At 39.8% G+C, this 21,480-nt stretch overlaps 1 protein-coding gene across 5 annotated transcripts in view; it reads left to right on the top strand.

The window, feature by feature from the left end:
* evi5a (ecotropic viral integration site 5a) overlaps positions 1 to 21,480 on the top strand; it is a 48,026-nt gene that overhangs the window by 23,283 nt on the left and 3,263 nt on the right. For 4 of the 5 annotated variants that reach the window (XM_022678595.2, XM_022678594.2, XM_022678597.2 and 1 more), the window contains 2 exons: positions 3,983 to 4,120; positions 14,513 to 14,593. In XM_022678595.2, coding sequence (XP_022534316.2) covers positions 3,983 to 4,120; positions 14,513 to 14,593 — 219 coding nt within the window. The remainder of the gene's footprint in view (positions 1 to 3,982; positions 4,121 to 14,512; positions 14,594 to 21,480) is intronic. The other variant, XM_022678596.2, reaches the window with a different exon arrangement.

Raw genomic sequence — 21,480 nt, 5'->3', positions numbered from 1 at the left:
AGATAACAAACAGGGCTAGGGAATATATACAAGGATAATAACTGGAATATATACAAAACAAAGAAATAACGTGACTAGGAAACAAACGTAAATATAAATAAGAAATAAACAAGAAAACCAACCAGAGAAATAAACAGAGAATAACTACTAAACAAAGAACTGTGGAACGTGGCGATAACTACAAGAAAAGTGGCAAGACAAAACAACAGGGGAAGGTGCAAAGACCGACAGCAAACATAGATTAACAAGTACTATTTATACTAAACATGAAACACAGAACACCTGGGAAGGGGCGGAGTTACAAATTAGACACACGTAATGGAAAAGTACAAGAGAAACACACTAGGAAACGGGGAAAACACCAGAAAACATAGCGAGGGCGTAACAGAAGCCCCTCCCTAAACGCGCAGCTCCCGAGGCGCGTAAAAACGAACCCCGGGGGCTGGCGGCGGGGAGAGGCCGGGAAACACAAGAGACGAGACCTGAGACTTAACATGGGGCAGAACTGGAGACTGAACTGAAGACTGGACAGGAGACTGGACAAAGAAAGGAAACTGAACCTGGGGCGTGACTGGAGACTGGACATTGGGCATAAACGGAGACTGGACATTAGACTGTACACTGGACGAGACACGAGACTGGACGGGGAACTGGACAGGGGACGATGACTGGACGTGAGACATGACAGGTGACTGGACAGGACTAGACATGGGAACGGGAACCAAAACATTGACAGGAACAGACACGAAGACGGTGACAGGAACAGGTACACAGAAACCAGACAAGACAGGAACAGGAACATAGACCGACACAGGAACCATAACGGGGAGCGACATGGGGACCAGAAAGACCTGGGGATGCCCAGGACTGGCTAAAGTCATAGGGGTAGTTCGTGGAGCCAGCCTGGGCAAAGTTCTTGGGCTGGGGTCCGGGGACCTTGGGGCAGACCTGGGCACACGAGGCTTGGGGCAAAACTTAGTCCTGGGCGCCGGGATAGGCGTGGGTGTGGTGACGGGCCTCGCTGGCGACGCGACGGCTTGGGCAGCAGAAGCTGGAGGCATCGTAGCAGGAGCGGTGGGCACCGCTGGCATCGTAGCATGGGCGGTGGGCACCGCTGGCACAGGAACATTGGCGGTGGGCACCGCTGGCACAGGAACATTGGCGGTGGCGGGCACCGCTGGCACAGGAACATTGGCGGTGGCGGGCACCGCTGACACAGGAACACTCACATGAACTGACTTGGACCCTTGGGCTGTAGATGTCTGTGTGACGACTCGGGCTGCTGAAGACTGCACGGAGACTTGACCTAATTTCACCGCAGCGTATTCAGGTTCCGGGGTGGCAGTAGCAGTACAGTGTAGCGCCGTTGTCATGGGAACCCCGGAGCGAAGATCTGCTGCCGCTACGGGTGACTGGAAGCGCTGCTCGGCGGGCGCCGTGGAAGCTGGGTCTGCAGCCGTAGAAGATGCGAGCGCCGTAGCAGCCAGAGAAACTTGACCCGTGGAATCAGGAGATGCTAACTGCGTTAGCCGCGTAGCCGTGGGGATGCCCGGAGCTGCAGCCGCTGGAGATGCTAGCTGCGTTAGCCGCGTAGCCGTGGGGAAGCCTCGAGCTGCAGCCGCCGGAGGAGCTAGCTGGTTAGCCTCAGAAGCTAGCTGCGGAGCCGACGAGGTGGAGCGCGCCCTGGGAGGCGGGTGGAGGATAGCCTCCGCAAGCGGCGGCAAGCGGGCTCTCGTCGGAGGGTAGAACTCGTCCTCCGAACTGGACGCGGCTGCGAGGAGGTCCACGTAATCCCAGAAATAGTCCTCACAGTCCGTGTTTCTGCCCGCCTTGCCTACCTCGCGGTTCGGAGCGAGGCCGATGGCCCCAACCGTTAGCCCCCCCCCAAGAAAATCCTCCGATTTTTGGGACCTCTTAGAACGCCCAGCCCGAGGCCTTCTCCGGCCTCGAGGCCTCGGATTTTCCTGCGCCAAGGTCCCAAAGGGGGCATGACGGATGGCCAGCCCGGATCCAACCCAAGGGTTTCCCGCATAAACGTCCATGTTGTGGTCGGTCTTTATGTAACGCGGGGATGAGACGGGAGGCGGACGTTTAAACGGGTAAGACATGGTTTTAATAAATAACAAATAGCAAATAAACACGTAAACAAACAGGGAAATAACGAATATAAATATGTACATAAACAAACAGGGAAAAACTAAAGGTAACTAAGCTAAACAGATAACAAACAGGGCTAGGGAATATATACAAGGATAATAACTGGAATATATACAAAACAAAGAAATAACGTGACTAGGAAACAAACGTAAATATAAATAAGAAATAAACAAGAAAACCAACCAGAGAAATAAACAGAGAATAACTACTAAACAAAGAACTGTGGAACGTGGCGATAACTACAAGAAAAGTGGCAAGACAAAACAACAGGGGAAGGTGCAAAGACCGACAGCAAACATAGATTAACAAGTACTATTTATACTAAACATGAAACACAGAACACCTGGGAAGGGGCGGAGTTACAAATTAGACACACGTAATGGAAAAGTACAAGAGAAACACACTAGGAAACGGGGAAAACACCAGAAAACATAGCGAGGGCGTAACAAATTTTTCCCATTATTGTATTTTTTTTCACAGTAAATCCATAATATTTTAATTAAAATACTAATTTTAGTTGTGTCCCTGTTGCGTTTCACTCAGTCCTGTTACCGTAACACATTACCCTGATCATCTCAAACATCTGGAACATTCTACAGCAGGAAGTGACATCTACAACAGGAAGTGACATCATCAGCTGGTTCTTCTGAAGATCATGGGAAGACCAACATTTAAGTTCCCTCATTTAGTTTTTTTTTTCTGTATATTTGATCTTATTGTAACGATGACTGAGGAGCTCAATCTCAACACTCAGTCCTGTTACCTAAATTAATACTTATATTCTTAATTTTTATCTATTTTTAAAAAACAAATTTTGTTAAAATCACTAGAATGTGCACTGTGTCCTCATGCTGTTGGCATAGCAGCCGTATAGCTATTTTTCATGTTTTTGCTAATTCTGTGCTAAAAACTCATTCCTGTTGCTCAAAACGTAGAAAGTAACAGGAGTGAGTTCCAGTAACAGGAGTGAGTTCCAGTAACTGGAGTGAGGTTCCAGTAACTGGAGTGAGGTTCCAGTAACAGGAGTGAGGTTCCAGTAACAGGAGTGAGTTCCAGTAACAGGAGTGAGTTCCAGTAACAGGAGTAAGGTTTCAGTAACAGGAGTAAGGTTTCAGTAACAGGAGTAAGGTTTCAGTAACAGGAGTAAGGTTTCAGTAACAGGAGTGAGTTCCAGTAACAGGAGTGAGTCCCAGTAACAGGAGTGAGTCCCAGTAACAGGAGTGAGTCCCAGTAACAGGAGTAAGGTTCCAGTAACAGGAGTAAGGTTCCAGTAACAGGAGTGAGTTCCAGTAACAGGAGTGAGGTTCCAGTAACAGGAATGAGTTCCAGTAACAGGCATGAGTTCCAGTAACAGGAGTTAGGTTCCAGTAACAGGAATGAGTTTCAGTAACAGGCGTGAGTTCCAGTAACAGGAGTATGTTCCAGTAACAGGAGTGAGTTTCCAGTAACAGGAGTGAGTTTCCAGTAACAGGAGTGAGTTCCAGTAACAGGAGTGAGTTTCCAGTAACAGGAGTGAGTTTCCAGTAACAGGAGTGAGTTTCCAGTAACAGGAGTGAGTTCCACTAACAGGAATGAGCTTCAGTAACAGGAGTAAGTTCCAGTAACATCCAGACAAGCAATTTTATTTAAAAAAATAGATACAAGAGACCAGGGACACACACATATCCCACAGGTCCGTGCTGCACTCTTTTAGCACCTATTGGATGTGCCAAAAATCATGGGAGACTTGGATCATTCTAGTATATGTAATTTGGCATGTCAAGTATATACAGCAGTATCGACTGGATATTAATTCTGCATAATAATATAATTGCTGTTATTGCAGGATCAAATCAACAGTCTCCAGATGAAGCGAATCACCGAGCGCATGCACAGCCAGCGCGAGCGTCTGCAGGAGCTAACGATGCAAAACCAGCGCCAGCGCAGTCTACTGGGCAAAACAACAGAGGAAGAGCCTCGCAAGGTAACAGCATGAACACCTAAAGTAGGCAGCAGAAAACACAGGTGCTCCACTGACTGATTAAAACCCTGACAACAGTCAACAGTCAAACACTCATTGCTATCTTGGCAACACAAGTGTGCTCTACACCCCCATTTGTTACATACTCACATATGGACACGCAGCAGTGCACAAACCCAACTTTTATATTAATAATAAACAGAATACTAAATAAAGCTGCGTGAACAAGGCGCTGGACACTTCCAGGTAGCTGCACCGTTAAAATAGCAATCTGCCAAAGTCAGAGCTCTTCTGGCTTTTAAAGGGAATGATGAGCAAGTGAGACACTGATTGGTTTATTTCACGTTACACGCAAAATTAACCACATCCATGATTAATTAAGAGAATTAATGCATGCCTTTTGCATATTTCAAGCCACTCAAAATGTACTTTTCTTGTCGTTACAATAGCAAAGACACACCGACACTCCCTAAATCAAGCTGCATGGTGCACACAGTTAACAACTCGCCTATATATCACTATATAGGGCTCAATATGTCCAATACATCCCTTCTGCTTTCAGCTACATACAAAGCAGCTCATCTATTTTCAGATAATAATTGCCAATAGAACTTAAAGATGATGAATTTCTGGAGCAGTTAAATACAGGGGTTTAAAACTCTATACTACACAGTATTGAGCTGTGGAACTGTGTTCTCTGAAGTGATGGAGCTCCATACAGTACTTTTAAATGGGATTAACTAAACACCAATACCCTTGTCGCTGAATACAATCAAATTCTCACAGCAGAAGACTATAAAAAGACTTTTAACTCCCTCTCTCATCTAAAGACAAGTAACAAGACTGCAACTCGATCAGGGGTGTCCAAACTTTTTTTGTTGGGGGGGGGGCAGAAGGAGAAATATATTTGAAGTCACGGGCCACAGACTCTGTAATAAAACAAATAATGAAATATACCACTTTAAATAATACATTTTCCTGATTACTTCATTTACACACCATTTTACTTGACTTACTATCTTTATCTTTGACAGTGTTGTGTAAACTAAGATTTTTTTAAATAAGATTTCATGATGTCTCTTACTATTAAACTCCTTAGTTACAGCAAATTTTAGACTCTTTGGCCCGTTTTTCTGCACTAGAACTGCGCACTCTCTCAGCTTTTAGACTCTTTGGCCCGTTTTTCTGCACTAGAACTGCGCACTCTCTCAGCTTTTAGACTCTTTGGCCCGATTTTCTGCACTAGAAATGCGCACCCTCTCCGCTTTTAGACTCTTTGGCCCGTTTTTCTGCACTAGAACTGCGCACTCTCTCAGCTTTTAGACTCTTTGGCCCGATTTTCTGTGCTAGAACTGTGCACTGTCTCCGCTTTTAGACTCTTTGGCCCGTTTTTTGGCGCTATAAGCGGGCACTCTCTCCGCTTTTAGACTCTTTGGCCCGTTTTTTTGAGCTAGAAATGCGCACTCTCGCCGCTTTTAGACTCTTTGGCCCGTTTCTGACACCTAGTGTTCAAACTTTGAGTCTCACATTATAAAAACCTGCTTAACAGCGGGCCAACTTTTACTCTATTTCTAAAATACCTCGCGGGCCGCTCCAAAAAACGAAAAGGGATACAAATGTCCCGTGGGCCGTAGTTTGGACACCCATGAACTAGATTCTTTCTGAGATTATTTGCCATCATGCTTCTGGTGGAGTTTACATACAATACATATTACAAATTAAATTACAATTAATGTGTATATTATCAATTCTGCCACATTGTTAGTTCTTGATATTTTTTAATAAAGAAGCCAAAAAGCTTTTTTAAACATTTTTGGCTACAACCTTGTATAGCAAAGAATCACAGTTTCACTGCTGTACATTTACCTTGGTTTTAGAGAGAATTATTGCAAAACCTGTCATCATTCTTGCAAAATGTGTATTTATTAAACTTGCACAATAAGACAAAATAGTATAGCCACTCAGAGAGAGCAGGGTCAGTTGTGCTCTCTCAGGGCTCTGGCAGCTGATGGCAAGCAAACTCTTACTCTTTACACTAGTGAATGAGCTGGTGTCTAAATACTATTGTCATGCAGTTTGTATGTTGGTTATTTTTTGCAGTATTGCTCATTCTGAGCTGTAAATGACATAATTCCTCTTTTTAGAGAACAGAGGTGGCTAATTACTGGGTCATCCGTCCTCCACAGCTCTTCCTGAGGGCTAAATAAATTCGGACCGGGGCTGTACGCGTTATTACACCCCACTCAGCCCAGCCGGGTGCAGCGCCGGCCGCTGTGGGCAGAAATCCAGCGGAAACGGACGCGATGACCTCAAGTGTTAAACACAGACACTTCTGACACTTTCAGCTGGTCACTGGCTCATGCAGCAGTGCAGCTAACATGCAGGGGAAGCTCGTAGCTCACTGATTAGCATTATGCTAACTGTGTTCTGCATCTCTTGTTTAGATAGAAAGTCAGTTTTATGATGTAGAGTCACCTGGAAATCAGGCTTTCAGTTAACAGCTGTGCTGAACTCATCAAGAGTTAATTTTTATAATTTTTTCCTCTTAATAAAGTGTTTGAGAGCATAGAGTTGGCTTTAGAGGTGGGCGATATGAACCTAAAATAATATCACGATAGTCTTGGCGATATGATTTAAAAAAAATAAACACTGAATTAAAAAAAAGAATACACTACTGCAACAAAATGAAAATAAAATTTTATACGATATATGGCACACCCCTAAATGAGAGATATGAAAAATCAAGAATTTTCTGTAACAGAAGTCAATGATCCAAAACGTCATGATATTAATAATAATGCACTCCAAATATCTCCATATATCCAGGATTAAAGTATAATAAATGATACTGAACAGATTTAATCTATGATCAATAGTCTCTAGTAGATGTTTAATGTGAAATTATGATGGTGTGGATTTATATTTTGCTTAAAACAGCAAAAAAAAGTAGTATTCTGATGTGATAATTAGGGGTGGGTGATATGGCACCATATTTTAGGGTATAATATTTACCTTCACGATATTCAAAAATATGTTGGTGATATTATTGCATACAATACGTTATGGCACACCCTTAATCCGGCTGGTCAATCTGAAAAGAAGAATCACAAGTACCTTAAAAGTAATCTCAAGTGCAGTCACAGCAAAGACGATCAAAAACATTATAATGATGGAACTGGCACTCATCAGAATCGCCCCAAAAATGGAAGGGCAAGAGTTTCCTTTGTTGTACAGTATATGTTCATCAGAGTTACACGCTTTAGAAACCACAGTATTTTTTGGTTTGTTTTTAAGTTACTTTTAAGTTACTACATGATTCCTCAGTCTAGTCTAGATCCATTTACTATTAATTTACAACATAGTACAAAATATTGAATATATGAAATATATTGAAATATATGAAAAGGTGTGTCCAAACTTTTGACACCTGGTACTGTATGTGTGTTTTTTGACAGTAAATGAAGTCATTGGTGTCAAGAACATGGAGTAAAGTATGTTAGCTAAAATCAGTAGCAGCAGTGCTAAGCTAATTGCTAAATTGCTAATTGCTAAGTGCTAAATGCTAAGTGAATGGAGTTAATCTAGTTAAGCTCCAATTACTCATTAGCAAAGTTGGGTAACTTAGATTTTTCCCTAATTTCTCACTAAAAATCTGCTGTGTGTGTGTGTGTATATGTGAGTCTATATATATGTGTGTGTGTGTATGTGTTTATACACACTGAAACTATTTGGGTGTGTCTCCAGCTGCTGGTAATGGTGACGCTTCACTGCAGAGTGTTATCTCACTCAGTTTTGATTCATCTGTATTTTTGTGGTCAGTTCTCATTCTCATCCCCTTAATATTAACCTGCTTGGTTTAAACAGCAGCAGAGCTTCTGAATATATCTACATTGATGGGCGTGGTGTTCTGGATGTATTTTGAGTGTTCAGGTACATTTCTGGTGTATTGCTATCTCTATCTGGGCAACTGGAAAATACAGGTGCGCAACTGACTTATTAAAACCCTGACAACAGTCATACATTCATCGCTATTTTGGAAATGTGCGTACACCACTGCAATAAAAAGAACACTAATAATTTATGTAAATGAGCTGCTGGAGCTCCTTTACAGCGTGAACGAGTAGCTCAGTTTCCTCTGCTGAGAAGCGTTTGTTGGGACACGTCCAGGTAGCTGCACCTTTAAAATAGCAATCCGCCAAAGTCAGAGCTTACCTGACTTAAAGGAAATGATGAGGAAGTGACACTCTGATTGGTTTATTTCACACTATGCCCAAAATTAACCACACCCATGATTAATTACGAGAATTAGTACATGCCCTTTGCTTCGCGTTTTGAGCCGTGCAAGCTGTACTTTTCCCGACGTTGCGATAGCAAAGACACACTGACACGCTAAAATAGGACAGAAAAGTGCACACTAATACTCTAATACGTGGTGGTCTATAGTATAGAGAGAGACAAATACAAAACTACAGTCTGTAATTAATATATATAAATATATATAAACTATGAAGTGTCCTATTTATATGATCAGTGGAGCAGTGCAGTACCGTATGTTTTGGACTATAAGGCGTACTTAAAATTGTAACATTTTTCCAAAAATCATCAGTATGCCTTTTAAATCACAAGCTACGTGGGACAAACCGATGGCTAATAGTGCCCTGGCTTACCGCAACACTCAGGGTTCCTCAGTGTAGCGCTAATGCTAATGCTCCATCCTTCCGTTTATTAACAGTAAGCTTAGATATTAAAATTTCTCCAGCACTAAGGATGGAGCATTAGCATTAGCGCTACACTGAGGAATCCTGAGTATAATATATAATCCACATAGCTTGTGGATTATAAGATGCACTGAAGATGTTTGGGAAAATGAAAGGATGTTAAGTGCGCCTTATAGTGAGAAAATGATGATCATATATATAGGACACTTTGTAGTTCTATATATATTAATTACAGGATGTGTTTTGTATCTTTTGTTTCTCTGTATATCAGTGGCGGATGCTGGTCTTTCAAGGAGGGGAAGCTCAATTTTGGCCTACATCTTAACATATGTCGTTTTATTTATACAAAAATTCTACTCTGCCTGAGATGAGAACAAAAGGCATTATTTTCAAGTTTTCACTACACAACAAAAAGGTACCCATTCTTTACATTGAACAATTACATAAAAAAGATGCTATGACATGAATAAACATAAAATGATCAGTAAAAAATAAAACATTTCGCAAAACCTTTAAAGTTGGTAAAGGAAAAAATGCAGGTAAATTTAGTTCCTTTTTGGACAGTTTCAATTTCCTTGAATAATCCCTTTATTAATTTAAATTATTTAAATTATTTTTAATGATAACACAATATTTACTACTGGCTCCTGTTCATTTATATCCTGAAATGGTTTCATCAAGAGGAATGGACATCAGTACATTTTATTTGTTACAGCACTTCCAGTCAGCCAGCTCACTTTATCATACCAGAACAGCTGAAAATACCTGTTACTTTTCCCACCTTTTACACCAAATTAATCAGAAAAGCACCAGAAATAGAAGCTGGATTTGTCGCTAGTCGTTTTTACTAAAGAAAATGCCGCTATAAGGATTAGGAAAGTCTCCGGTTCAACTCAGAACAGAATGAATATTCTCCCTCCCTTGCTGATTCGCTGATTTCGCTGTCAATCAAAAAGGGACTCCGCCTCAGACAGATCATCCAATCATCATGCAGAAGCTGAGCGTCCGGGCCGACGAAGGCCAGCCCACTGCTGCATAGACCCCCAGAGACGCTGAGCGTCCGATGGGCGGGACAAAGCCCAGCGTTTATCCAATGACTCGTCTCGTTTCTCCGCACGCTTTGCTCCGCTATTGAAGTCTGTGCACTGTTTAAAGCAGCGCTGTGAAGCTGCGGGAATGAGTGAGAGGAAAGCCGCGGCGTTACCAGTGATAAGAAGCTGATTCTGAACTAAGTTCAGCGCGGTGTCGCGCATATTTAATCAGTGACATGTACACACAACAGTATATATTTAACCACTTATTTTTTTACATTTTAGGGGAAGCTGAGCTTCCCTTGCAGTCTTAGAGCAATCACCACTGCTGTATACTATATACCACTAAAGAGCATTAATGTGCGCTTTTCTGTCCTATTTTAGTGTCTCACATTTGGGTGAGTAAAGCGAACAAAGCGCTTTTCCATTTATTTACCCTAAGCTTAGATTCGCAAATTTCTCCAGCACTAAGGATGGAGCATCAGCATCCTTTAATATGTGGCTTATAATCCGGTGCACCTTTTATAGTGCCAAAAAAATGTTAGAAACAAGAAGGTGGTCATAATGTTATGCTTGATTCGGTTTGAGGCCTTAAATATTAAAACCACTGAATGAGAAGAGTTGGTTTTTAGTAGCTTTAATTTAAGCACTGCAAACTTTCACTGAATAAACACAACTGATTCTGATCAAGGTCGACCCTCAACACACACACACACACACACGCACACTTATTAAAACCCTGACAACAGTCAACAGTCAGACGTTCATTGCTATCTTAGCAACGTGTGTACACCCCCACAATAAAAAGAACACTAAATAATTTACTAAATAGCTTAACTGACTCTTAAAGGAAATGATGAGGAAGTGACACTCTGATTGGTTTATTTCACACTACGCCCAAAATTAACCACACCCATGATTAATTACGATAAATAGTATGTGCCTTTTGCTTTGCATTTCAAGCCGCGTTTTAGATTCCCAAATTTCTCCAGCACTAAGGATGGAGCATTAGCAGCCTTTAAAATGCTCCTTATAATCTCATGCACCTTATAGTGCCAAAAAAAACGTTAGAAACAAGAAGGTGGTCATAATGTTATGCTTGATCGGTTTGAGGCCTTAAATATTAAAACCACTGAATGAGAAGAGTTGGTTTAGTAGCTTTAATTTAAGCACTGCAAACTTTCACTGAATAAACACAACTGATTCTGATCAAGGTCGACCCTCAACACAAACACACACACACACACACACACACACACACACACACACACACACACACACACACACACACACACACGTATCTCCTGCACTGGGTCAGGAGTTGAGAAATCCAGAGTCAGTGCATTGGTGAATAACACGTTTCTTCATCGCACAATGACTTCGTTTATCTGCCCATCGCTAAAAAACTAGCGAAAAGGAACCAGTATCTTCTGCTTTTTTCTGAATGTGTGCGTCTGATAGCATCTTTCTCACTCTGCTGCCTGATGCTGTCGGAGTTCACACTTCGGGCCCGGCGCCTGAGGCTCGGCGGCCCAAGCCTCCCCTCTGCAGAAATGATTTCGCAAGAAAACAGCCAACTGTGCTCAAACCCTGCCGTTAACTAGGAGGAGGAGTGATTAGGCAGTTCTTTTAATCTGGCTCTTTTTAAAGGGTCAAAAATACACAGACTATAGAGTACAGTTGCTTGTTTATGGCTTTTTTTTTAAATCAAGGGTATTAAAAAAGAGTTTAGTGAGTTTATCTGTCCGCTTGTGTGATTGGCCTTATATCCTCAGCCCTTAGCTTACGCCCACTGGCTCTCTGGTCTGCACTAGCGAGATTGTGACCTCTCATGTTCAAACAATGCAACTGCATAACATTTCATAAACATATAAATATGGAATATGAGTATGGTTACACCCCTTGTGGAGATGTTTCCATACTGTTTAGATGCTATAGATATCTATAAGGTACACTGGATTATAAGGCGCATTATGCGACACTAGTAAGGAACAGGGGTTTCACCATGTTTTCCTTCTCATTCAACAGGTCTCACCACCTGTATAAAGCTAAGCTAAGTAAAAGTGTTTTTTTTTAAGAATTTAGTAGAGTTTTGTTTACTTAGCTTAGCGTTGCTTAACTTAGTTGCCATTTTAAAGTAAGTTTATCTGTCTGCTTGTGTGATTTGCTTCAGTCAAAAATGTCTGAATTATCCTCAGCTCTTAGCTTACACCCACTGGCTCTCTGGTCTGCACTAGCGAGATTGCGACCTCTCGTTCAATTAATGCAACTGCATAACATTTCATAAACAGAATATGGACTCATATATTCCCACAATGCTTTGTTACACCCCTTGTGGAGATTTGTGGAGTTTCTATACTGTTTAGATGCACTAAACGGTGTATAGCATATTTTTCGCACAATAAGGCACACTATCAATAAACGTCTGTTTTATGGTGTATTTTCATACATAAAGCGTACCAGATTATAAGGCGCATTATGCAACACTAGTAAGGAACAAGGGCATCGCCATGTTATCCTTCTAATTCAACAGGTCTCGCCACCTGTAAAAAGCTAGATTAAGTTAAGTAAAAGTTAGCTAATTCTTAATTCTTCAAACGAACGCTGGATGTTAATCTACACAGATTTCTTTCCTAAAAACTGTTTATTCTAAGTAAGCTTAGATTTCCAGATTCCCACTAAGGTTTAGCATTAGCATTAGCAGCTAACTGCTAGCGCTAGCCCAACAGCACTACTCTGAGGAACCCTGAGTGTTCCAGCATAAGCCAGGGCAATATTAGCTAGCGGTTCGTCCCATGTATCTTGTTTTAACATGATAAACACGCAGACTACAGTCTGATAATACTTACTTTTGAACAGCAAAAGAGCTAGCACTTGGCACGGTAAGCGGCTAATGCTAATGCTGCTCCAGCATTGCTAGCAGCAGACCCATCAGACACTCTTGCATCGTTACACATATGTTTCACACTATTTCTGTATGTTTAATCTTAATATAAATATGACCCAGAGTTTCCATATCAGTGTAAATATTTAATAATTTATTGTTCCAGGTTACTTTTTTACTTTTTATCTCCCTTCCGATTAGCATCGCAATCCAACACCTTCTTCCAGACACTGACAAAAACTGTTATTCTACAGAAATGAACAAAAACATCTGATAAAAGATCTGAAGTCTATCAGAATGACCATAAGATGTTGTTAGATGGACATGCAGGAGGCAGTTTCACTATGGTCAGTCTAACTTTGTTGTGGTTACTGAAACTAACACCATGTTCCATTCCCATAGAGGTGTGATGATGAGTGATATGACTAATAGCAACTGTGAGGAGCATTTCCTGGCTAATAAATCCTCGGTTTCCTGCTCATGATGGAATTCATGATTAGATTTTCTTCCATTATTTGGAACAAATGTATTAAATTACAAAAAATATAAAGACTTTTCCTTGTGCTTGGCAATCTAGAGTGAAAGTATCATTGCCTAAGCGTACAGTAACCAGTGAAATATAGTTAATTCATTAATATAGTGCATTTAAAATGTAAAAATCTCATGTTTACTCAACTACATTAATGGAAATGTCGTTCCTTTTGGCCCACGAGAGTCAAAAACTGGAGAAGAAAACCCTACCCTTCTCACATTAGTGCAAAAAAAACAAAAAACACTTGTGTGATTGGCTTTCGTCAAAAATGACTGACATATCCTCCGTCCTTAGCTTACGCCCACTGGTTCTCCAACCTGCACTGGCGAGATTGTGACCTCTGGTGTTCAAACAGTTCAACTGCTTAAGATTTCATAAACAGAACAAATATATTTATATATTTCTACGATTCACATTGTCAATTTGTTTTTTTTTTTATTGTGATGCATTGCGTGACGATGCTTTGTTACACCCCTAGTGGAGATGTTTCCATGCTATTTAGATGCACTTATAAGGCATACTATTAATAAGTGCCTATTTTCTGGTCTATTTTCATACACAAGGCATACAAAATTATAAGGCGCATTATGTGACACTAGTAAGGAACAGAGGTGTTGCCATGTTTTCCCTATTTTCCTAATTTTGCAGCTTAATTCAGCGCTAAACAGTGTATACTGTGTTGTTATCTATTGTTATCGCTAGCAGTGCTAACCTAGGGACATATATAGTATTTTGGTTGGATTTACCCTGAAACACTTGTAAATTATTCTTAAATAAGTTGTGGTAAACTCCTAAAAGACTTTAGTTAACTGTTATTTGGAAATATTTTACAGTAGTGTTCAATTACCATGCTAATGATGCTAATGTTAGCAATGCCTGAAAATGAGTATCCACCAGATTATACGGCTTCTGAGTTCCATTCACTGTTAGCCATGTTAGCATGTTTATATAAAGTGTACATGAAATTTAAGAAGCTTTTCCTTGTTAAAACATCATATATCATGTTAAATCTACCCTAATAGAGATGTTAAGGCAGTTAATGGTAATATACAGCTCTGGAATGGTATCATAAAGTTATCCAAAAGCAGTGTGTAAGACTGGTGGAGGAAAACATGATGTCAAGATGCATGAAAAACAAATATTAATTTCTGAACTCCTAAATCTTTATGAATATAAAGTTTGTTTTCTTTGCATTATTTGAGGTCATGAAAAGCATATGCTCTTCTTCAGCAGGACTGTGATGAAGAACAGGACGATGGTGCATCCACTGCCAGAAGGCTACAGGACCAGATAGCAGAGTTACAGGCCCAGGTAACTATGTTTACTCCCAGTTTTTATAATGAAACCATTTCCTACACTAGAACACCTGTATAGAACTCTTAATATAATGTAGAGCGGGGTGTCCAAACTTTTTTTGTTGGGGGCCAGAGGGAGAAATATATTTGAAGTCACACAGACTCTGTAATAAAACAAATAATAAAATATAGCACTTTAAATAATACATTTTCCTGATTATTTCATTTACACACCATTTTACTTGACTTACTATCTTTATCTTTGACAGTGTTGTGTAAACTAAGATTTTTCAAATTGATGTTTAATTTCATGATGTCTCTTAATATTAAACTCCTTAATTACGGCAACTTTTAGACTCTTTGGCCGTTTTTCTGCGCTAGAAATGCGCACCCTCTCCGCTTTTAGACTCTTTGGCCCATTTTTCTGCGCTAGAAATGCGCACCCTCTCTGCTTTTAGACTCTTTGGCCCATTTTTCTGCGCTAGAAATGCGCACCCTCTCTGCTTTTAGACTCTTTGGCCCATTTTTCTGCGCTAGAACTGCGCACTCTCTCTGCTTTTAGACTCTTTGCCCCGTTTTTCTGCGCTAGAAATGCGCACCCTCTCTGCTTTTAGACTCTTTGGCCCGTTTTTCTGTGCTAGAAATGCGCACTCTCTCCGCTTTTAGACTCTTTGGCCCGTTTTTCTGCGCTCGAAATGCGCACCCTCTCTGCTTTTAGACTCTTTGGCCCGTTTTTCTGCGCTAGAAATGCGCACCCTCTCCTCTTTTAGACTCTTTGGCCCGTTTTTCTGCGCTAGAAATGCGCACCCTCTCCGCTTTTAGACTCTTTGGCCCGTTTCTGACACCTAGCGTTCAAACTTTGAATCTCACATTATAAAAACCTGCTTAACAGCGGGCCAACTTTCATTCTATTTCTAAAATACCTCGCGGGCCGCTCCAAAAAAGAAAACGTAGTTTGGACACCCCTGATGTAGAGTTTAGATTCAATCGTTCACATACTTGTTTCTCTCTCACTGTGAACAACTGTTAACATGTTGTTTTCTATAAAACCATCCAAACATATATAATATTGTTTTGTGTGGTTTTAGTTTAAGCAGACTATGTTTGTCTATTGTTGTGACGTAGATGAAGATCAGAACATTTACATTTAATGACCAATTTATGCAGAAATCCAAGTATAATCCCAAAGTTCACTTGCAGTTTTCACTTGCAACTGAAAACTAGTGATAAAAGGGCATGTTAACTACGAAGCAAAAATCCAGTAACGCTTCAACGTTCAGTAAACCTTATACACAGCAAAGCAACTATCTAATCTATGCACACTAATCCTGCAAAGCAGCAATGATTCACTGCTTTACATGTAGAGTATTTCTGATTTAGGCTCGGCTTTGACGCAGGGTAAATTTAGACTAGAGTTGACCACATGTTTCACACTGTTCTCTGCTGCGTGACAAAGATTTAATTTAGAGATTCTTCACGGAAATTACTCAGATATGCAGCTCTGCCTCTCCACTTCTTATTACAGAAAGCATCAGTTAATAGACACACATATACATGCATATACATACATCTGAGAGCACTTAAAAATGATGAGTTTCTTTGATTTTACCAAATTAAAAAACCTCTGGAATATAATCAAGAGGAAGATGAATGATCACAAGCCATCAAACCACCAAACTGAACTGCTTGAATTTCTGCACCAGGAGTAAAGCAGCATAAAGTTATCCAAAAGCAGTGTGTAAGACTGGTGGAGGAGAACATGATGCCAAGATGCATAAAAAAAAACTGTGATTAAAAACCAGGGTTATTCCACCAAATATTGATTTCTGAACTCTTAAAACTTCATGAATATACATTTTGTGCAATTTCTTATTATTTTAATGACAAAAAAGTAATAATTAAGTGCAAATTAGTGGTTCCACTTTATTCGTTTCTGAATCAGTTTCTCTGATTTTGCTATTTATAGGTATATTTTTAAGTAAAAATATTGTCATTTAGAGCATTTATTTGCAGAAAATTAGAATTTAAGTTCATATTTATAAAGATTATTTTAGATAAATTTTAGATTCTTTAAAGTAGCTCCACTTGTTTAGATAGAGACAGTTTTGCACATCTCTGCTGGATCATTTTCTCAGTTTTATGAGGTAGAGTCTCCTGGAATTCAGGCTTTCAGTTAACAGCTGTGCTGAACTCATCAAGAGTATTTTTTTTTGTATCTGTTTGTAGCTGCGCGGTTTGGTTTGTAAGCGCTGCATCGTTGCTAGGTTGCCTGTATGTGGCGGAGTAATACATGAAGAACTTCGGTTAGTTACAGTGCATTACCGGCTGATAACGTCTCTCATAGAACGCCTCTCAGCCAATCACATTGCAGGGTCGGAACTAACTGTGGTATGATTTGAATTTCTTGTCTCTTAATAAAGTGTTTGAGAGCATCAGTTAAAGTAAAGTAGTGAAGAGGTAGAGTTACAGGTATACAGTGAATAGTGAATATTTGAGTAATGTTCTAATCCAGATTATGAGAAGGAAGAACTAGTCCCGGTGGACGTGGTTGTTTCCGGTTGAGAGTACGCTGTGCGCTATTGGCTGCTGATTCTCACCGGTCTGTGGATGAGTGCCTTCGATAAATATATAGAACTGAATGACTGATTTGTGAGAGTGAACGCAGAAGAACTCAGCAGACCCCGAGGCTGCAGGGATGTAGCAGGTCTCAGAAAGCAGCGAGTGAGAGAACTGGATTATCTCAGAGAGCCACACAATGAACAGGAAGGTCCCTCAGCACGTCTGCTGGGTATGATGATTTGTGCTGGGTAGATTTACAGCGAGAAGCCCTGGTTAGGAGGGTCCTGATGAGCAGGGCTGATTTTACTGATAGGAGAAGAACCGCAAACAACCCCCCAACCCCCCCTTAAACACACACACGCACACACACACACGCACACACACACACTCACACTCAAAACAGCTGCAAACACAACACACTCAGAAAACTACATTATTATGTTTCTAATAACAATATGGTACATTAATTGTATGTTATTGTGTTGTATTTTTTTATTTATTTGCTCTAATGAAACACAAGCCTATTAACCCTTTAAACAATTATAAACCATCCATATTCAGCTATACATTAATCTGTATCAACTATGAATTATTATAACATCTACCATGTAAATATTATGTATTATCCATATACAACTGTGGATTTTTCGATATCCACTATGGATTATTCAGTATCGTTTTTTAATTAGTCAGTATCCACTATTAATTCATTCAATATCCACTATGAATTATTCAGCATTCACAATGAAATGGTCCGTATCCACTGTGTATTATCCATATACATCTATAATTATTAACTATACTAATTATTTAGTATCCACTATGAATTATTCAGTATATACTACGCATTATCCATATGCAACTATAAATTATTCTGTATCTACTATGAATTGTTTAGTGTACACTATGTATTATCCATGTGCAACTATAAAGTATTCAGTATCTACTATGAATTATTCAGTATCTACTATGGATTATTTAGTATCCACTATAAATTATTCAGTATCCACTATTAATTTATTCAGCATTCACTATGAATTATTCAGGATCTACTATAAATTAGTTAGTATTTACTATGTATTATTCAGTATCTATTATGAATTATTTAGTATCTACTACAAATTATTCAGTATCTACTATATGTAGCTATACTTTATTCAGTATCCACTATGAATTATTCATTATCCGCTATAAATTATTCTGTATCCACTATGAATTATTCAGTATCTACTATGAATTATTCAGTATCTACTACGAATTATTCAGTATCTACTATATGTAGCTATACTTTATTCAGAATTCACTATGAATTATTCAGTATCTACTATGAATTATTTAGTATCTACTACAAATTATTCAGTATCTACAATGAATTATTCAGTATATACTTTGAATTATTAAGTATATACTATGTATTAGCCATATACAACTATAAATCATTCTGTAGCCAGTATGAAATATTCAGTATTCAGTATAAGTGTGTTTATAAAAATGGTAATTAAAGAAATGTAGGAATAAAATCCATACAGGCGTTTATTTTAACCTTTCAGGAATTAGACTCGTGGTCACTAGTGTAGTGTAAAGTTAAATAAGTGTAATATTACTAACATTAGCATAGTGTAAAGTTAAATAAGTGTAATATTACTAACATTAGCATAGTGTAAAGTTAAATAAGTGTAATATTACTAACATTAGCATAGTGTAAAGTTAAAAGAGTGTAATATTACTAACATTAGCATAGTGTAAAGTTAAATAAGTGTAATATTACTAACATTAGCATAGTGTAAAGTTAAATAAGTGTAATATTACTAACATTAGCGTAGTGTAAAGTTAAAAGAGTGTAATATTACTAACATTAGCATAGTGTAAAGTTAAATAAGTGTAATATTACTAACATTAGCGTAGTGTAAAGTTAAATAAGTGTAATATAATGGTGAACAGGCGGCTCCCTGCCTGTGCTGGTGATTTAGTGCGGTGTGTTTTAGGTGTAGCTCTGAGGGTCTGAGGGTCCGGTCTGTGGTTTTTGATTCTGGAGTTGTAAATCATGGGGTGTGTTTCCCCCCGCTGCCCTATCTGCTCTCAGCACTGGTGCTGGTCAGTTGAGGTAATTACCCCCCCAACCAACCCCCCCTCTCAGTCAGCGCCTCGGCTTTTATGGCAAAACTGCCACTGTCACTTTCACAGGCCCTGTCTGCACTCATAAATACCAGTTTTTAACTTTCACTGTGGGCATTGTCTCTTGTGCACCTGACCTGAACAGCCTTTAGCATTGTAGATTAATAATAAAGTCATCTTAACTATTAAAAAAAAACATGGAATTATTTATAAAAAGGGTTAAACAAACCAGAATTTACCACAGTTAGTTTAGCCCCTGCAATGTGATTGGCTGAGAGTTTTTTTTTTTTATGAGTGACGTTATCAGCCGGTAATGCACTGTAACTAACCGAAGCTCTCCACATACAGGTAACCTAGCAACGATGCAGCGCTTACAAACCAAACAGAGCGGCAATGGAACTATTTTAACTTATGGAGTGTTCAAAATCTTTCAATAAACAGTGATAATGGAACTGTGGTATTATCGCAATAATACACTCGAGGTTTGTGCTATATTGTGTAATATAGGCACTGCTGTTCTGCGGTCATAGGTCAGCACAGCAGTGCCAATATTACATGTTATAGATAGATAGATAGATAGATAGATAGATAGATAGATAGATAGATAGATAGATAGATAGATAGATAGATAGATAGATAGATAGATAGATAGATAGATAGATAGATAGATAGATAGATAGATAGATAGATAGATAGATAGATAGATAGATAGATAGATAGATAGATAGATAGATAGATAGATACTTTATTGATCCCCGAGGGGAAATTCTATAGCACAAACCTCGAGTTTATTGAAAAAATTTGAGGTAAAGAGGAGGATAAAATAGGATCTGTTTGGTTATAAAAACTCAGTAAGTTGAAATAGTTCCATTGCTGCTCTGTTTGTAGCTGCGCTGTTTGGCTTGTAAGTGCTGCATCATTGCTAGGTTGCCTGTATGTGGCGGAGTAATACATGGAGAGCTTCGGTTACAGCAGTGCATTACCGGCTGATAACGACACTCATAGAACACCTCTCAGCCAATCACATTGCGCGGTCGGAACTAACTGTGGTATAGTTGAATTTCTTGCCTCTTAATAAAGTGTTTGAGAGCATCAGTTAAAGTAAAGTAGTGAAGAGGTAGAGTTACAGGTATACAGTGAATAGTGAATATTTGAGTAATGCTATAATCCAGATTATGAGAAGAAAGAACTACTCTACTAAATAAAGAAAAACATGATTTAAAGAAGAAATGAAGGTCAGCCTTTTGAAAGTATCCTCAAGTGCAGTCACAGCAAAGACCATCAAAAACATTATAATGGTGAAAACGGCACTTATCAGGACCCCTGTATAAGTCGATATTTCTGTATCCTCTTTCATGTGGGCCCAAAAGACCCCACGCATCTCTAAAAGTGCTACAAATGCAGGCTTGAAATTTGCATTACACTCGTGCACGCTTGATAAATCAGATAATACAGATTTGCTTTTTGCACAGTTCACTGTTTAGCACTTCGGCAGCCGTTGACCTTTAGCATATTAGCCGTGCGAGCGCCTGCAGAGCGACTGAGTGCATGTAAAATGCAGTAAAGGCAGTTCCTCTCTCGGTCTCAGTCGATGTGGTTTCTGTGGCCGGGGGGAACCTACCAGATGATATACCGGTGCAGCGGTTTTCTGGTTTTTCTTTCTCTATAAATCAGCTCAGGTGAAAAGTTCTCTCAGCGCACTGCTTCTTCTCATCGCCCGCGCTGTTTCTCTGCTAACTAGTGTGAGAAAGCATGCAGTACGTGCGAGGGACATGCAGAAGAAAGCTCAGTAAAGCTCTGAACATCTCAGTAGAGCACTGCTAGGATTAGCATTAGCGGTTTAGCTTCACTTCATGCATGCAGTGCTCAGCCTCTAAAATACCCTGCACTTCCTGAAGGCTTGCAGCTTGAGCTGCTATGTTTGGAGGGCTCAGTGTTGTAGCCTGTGATTCACATGTGTGTGGTGTTGAGATGTGGCTGTAAGGGTTGCATGTTTTTAGATAGCTCGAGCTAGCCCCAGCTAGACGCTAGCCTCGGCTCGAGGAGTTTTGGACCAGGCTACAGAAATATCTCAGCGTTCTACGAGATTCGCGTCTGCCGTTTTTATTTTTCACAGCGTTGAACTCAAAGGTGCAAAGGTCTTTCAGAGCTATTTCAATCACGTTTTCTCTAAAGAGGCGACGAGTTGGCATCAACAGAATGAGGCCAGACCTCATTTCACAAGCTGAT

This window comes from Astyanax mexicanus, chromosome 4 (assembly GCF_023375975.1).
Source record: "Astyanax mexicanus isolate ESR-SI-001 chromosome 4, AstMex3_surface, whole genome shotgun sequence".
In the NCBI taxonomy this organism is placed as follows: Eukaryota; Metazoa; Chordata; class Actinopteri; order Characiformes; family Acestrorhamphidae; genus Astyanax; species Astyanax mexicanus.
Note: the sequence above shows the minus strand (reverse complement) of the source record. Positions and strands in the feature narration are given on the sequence as shown.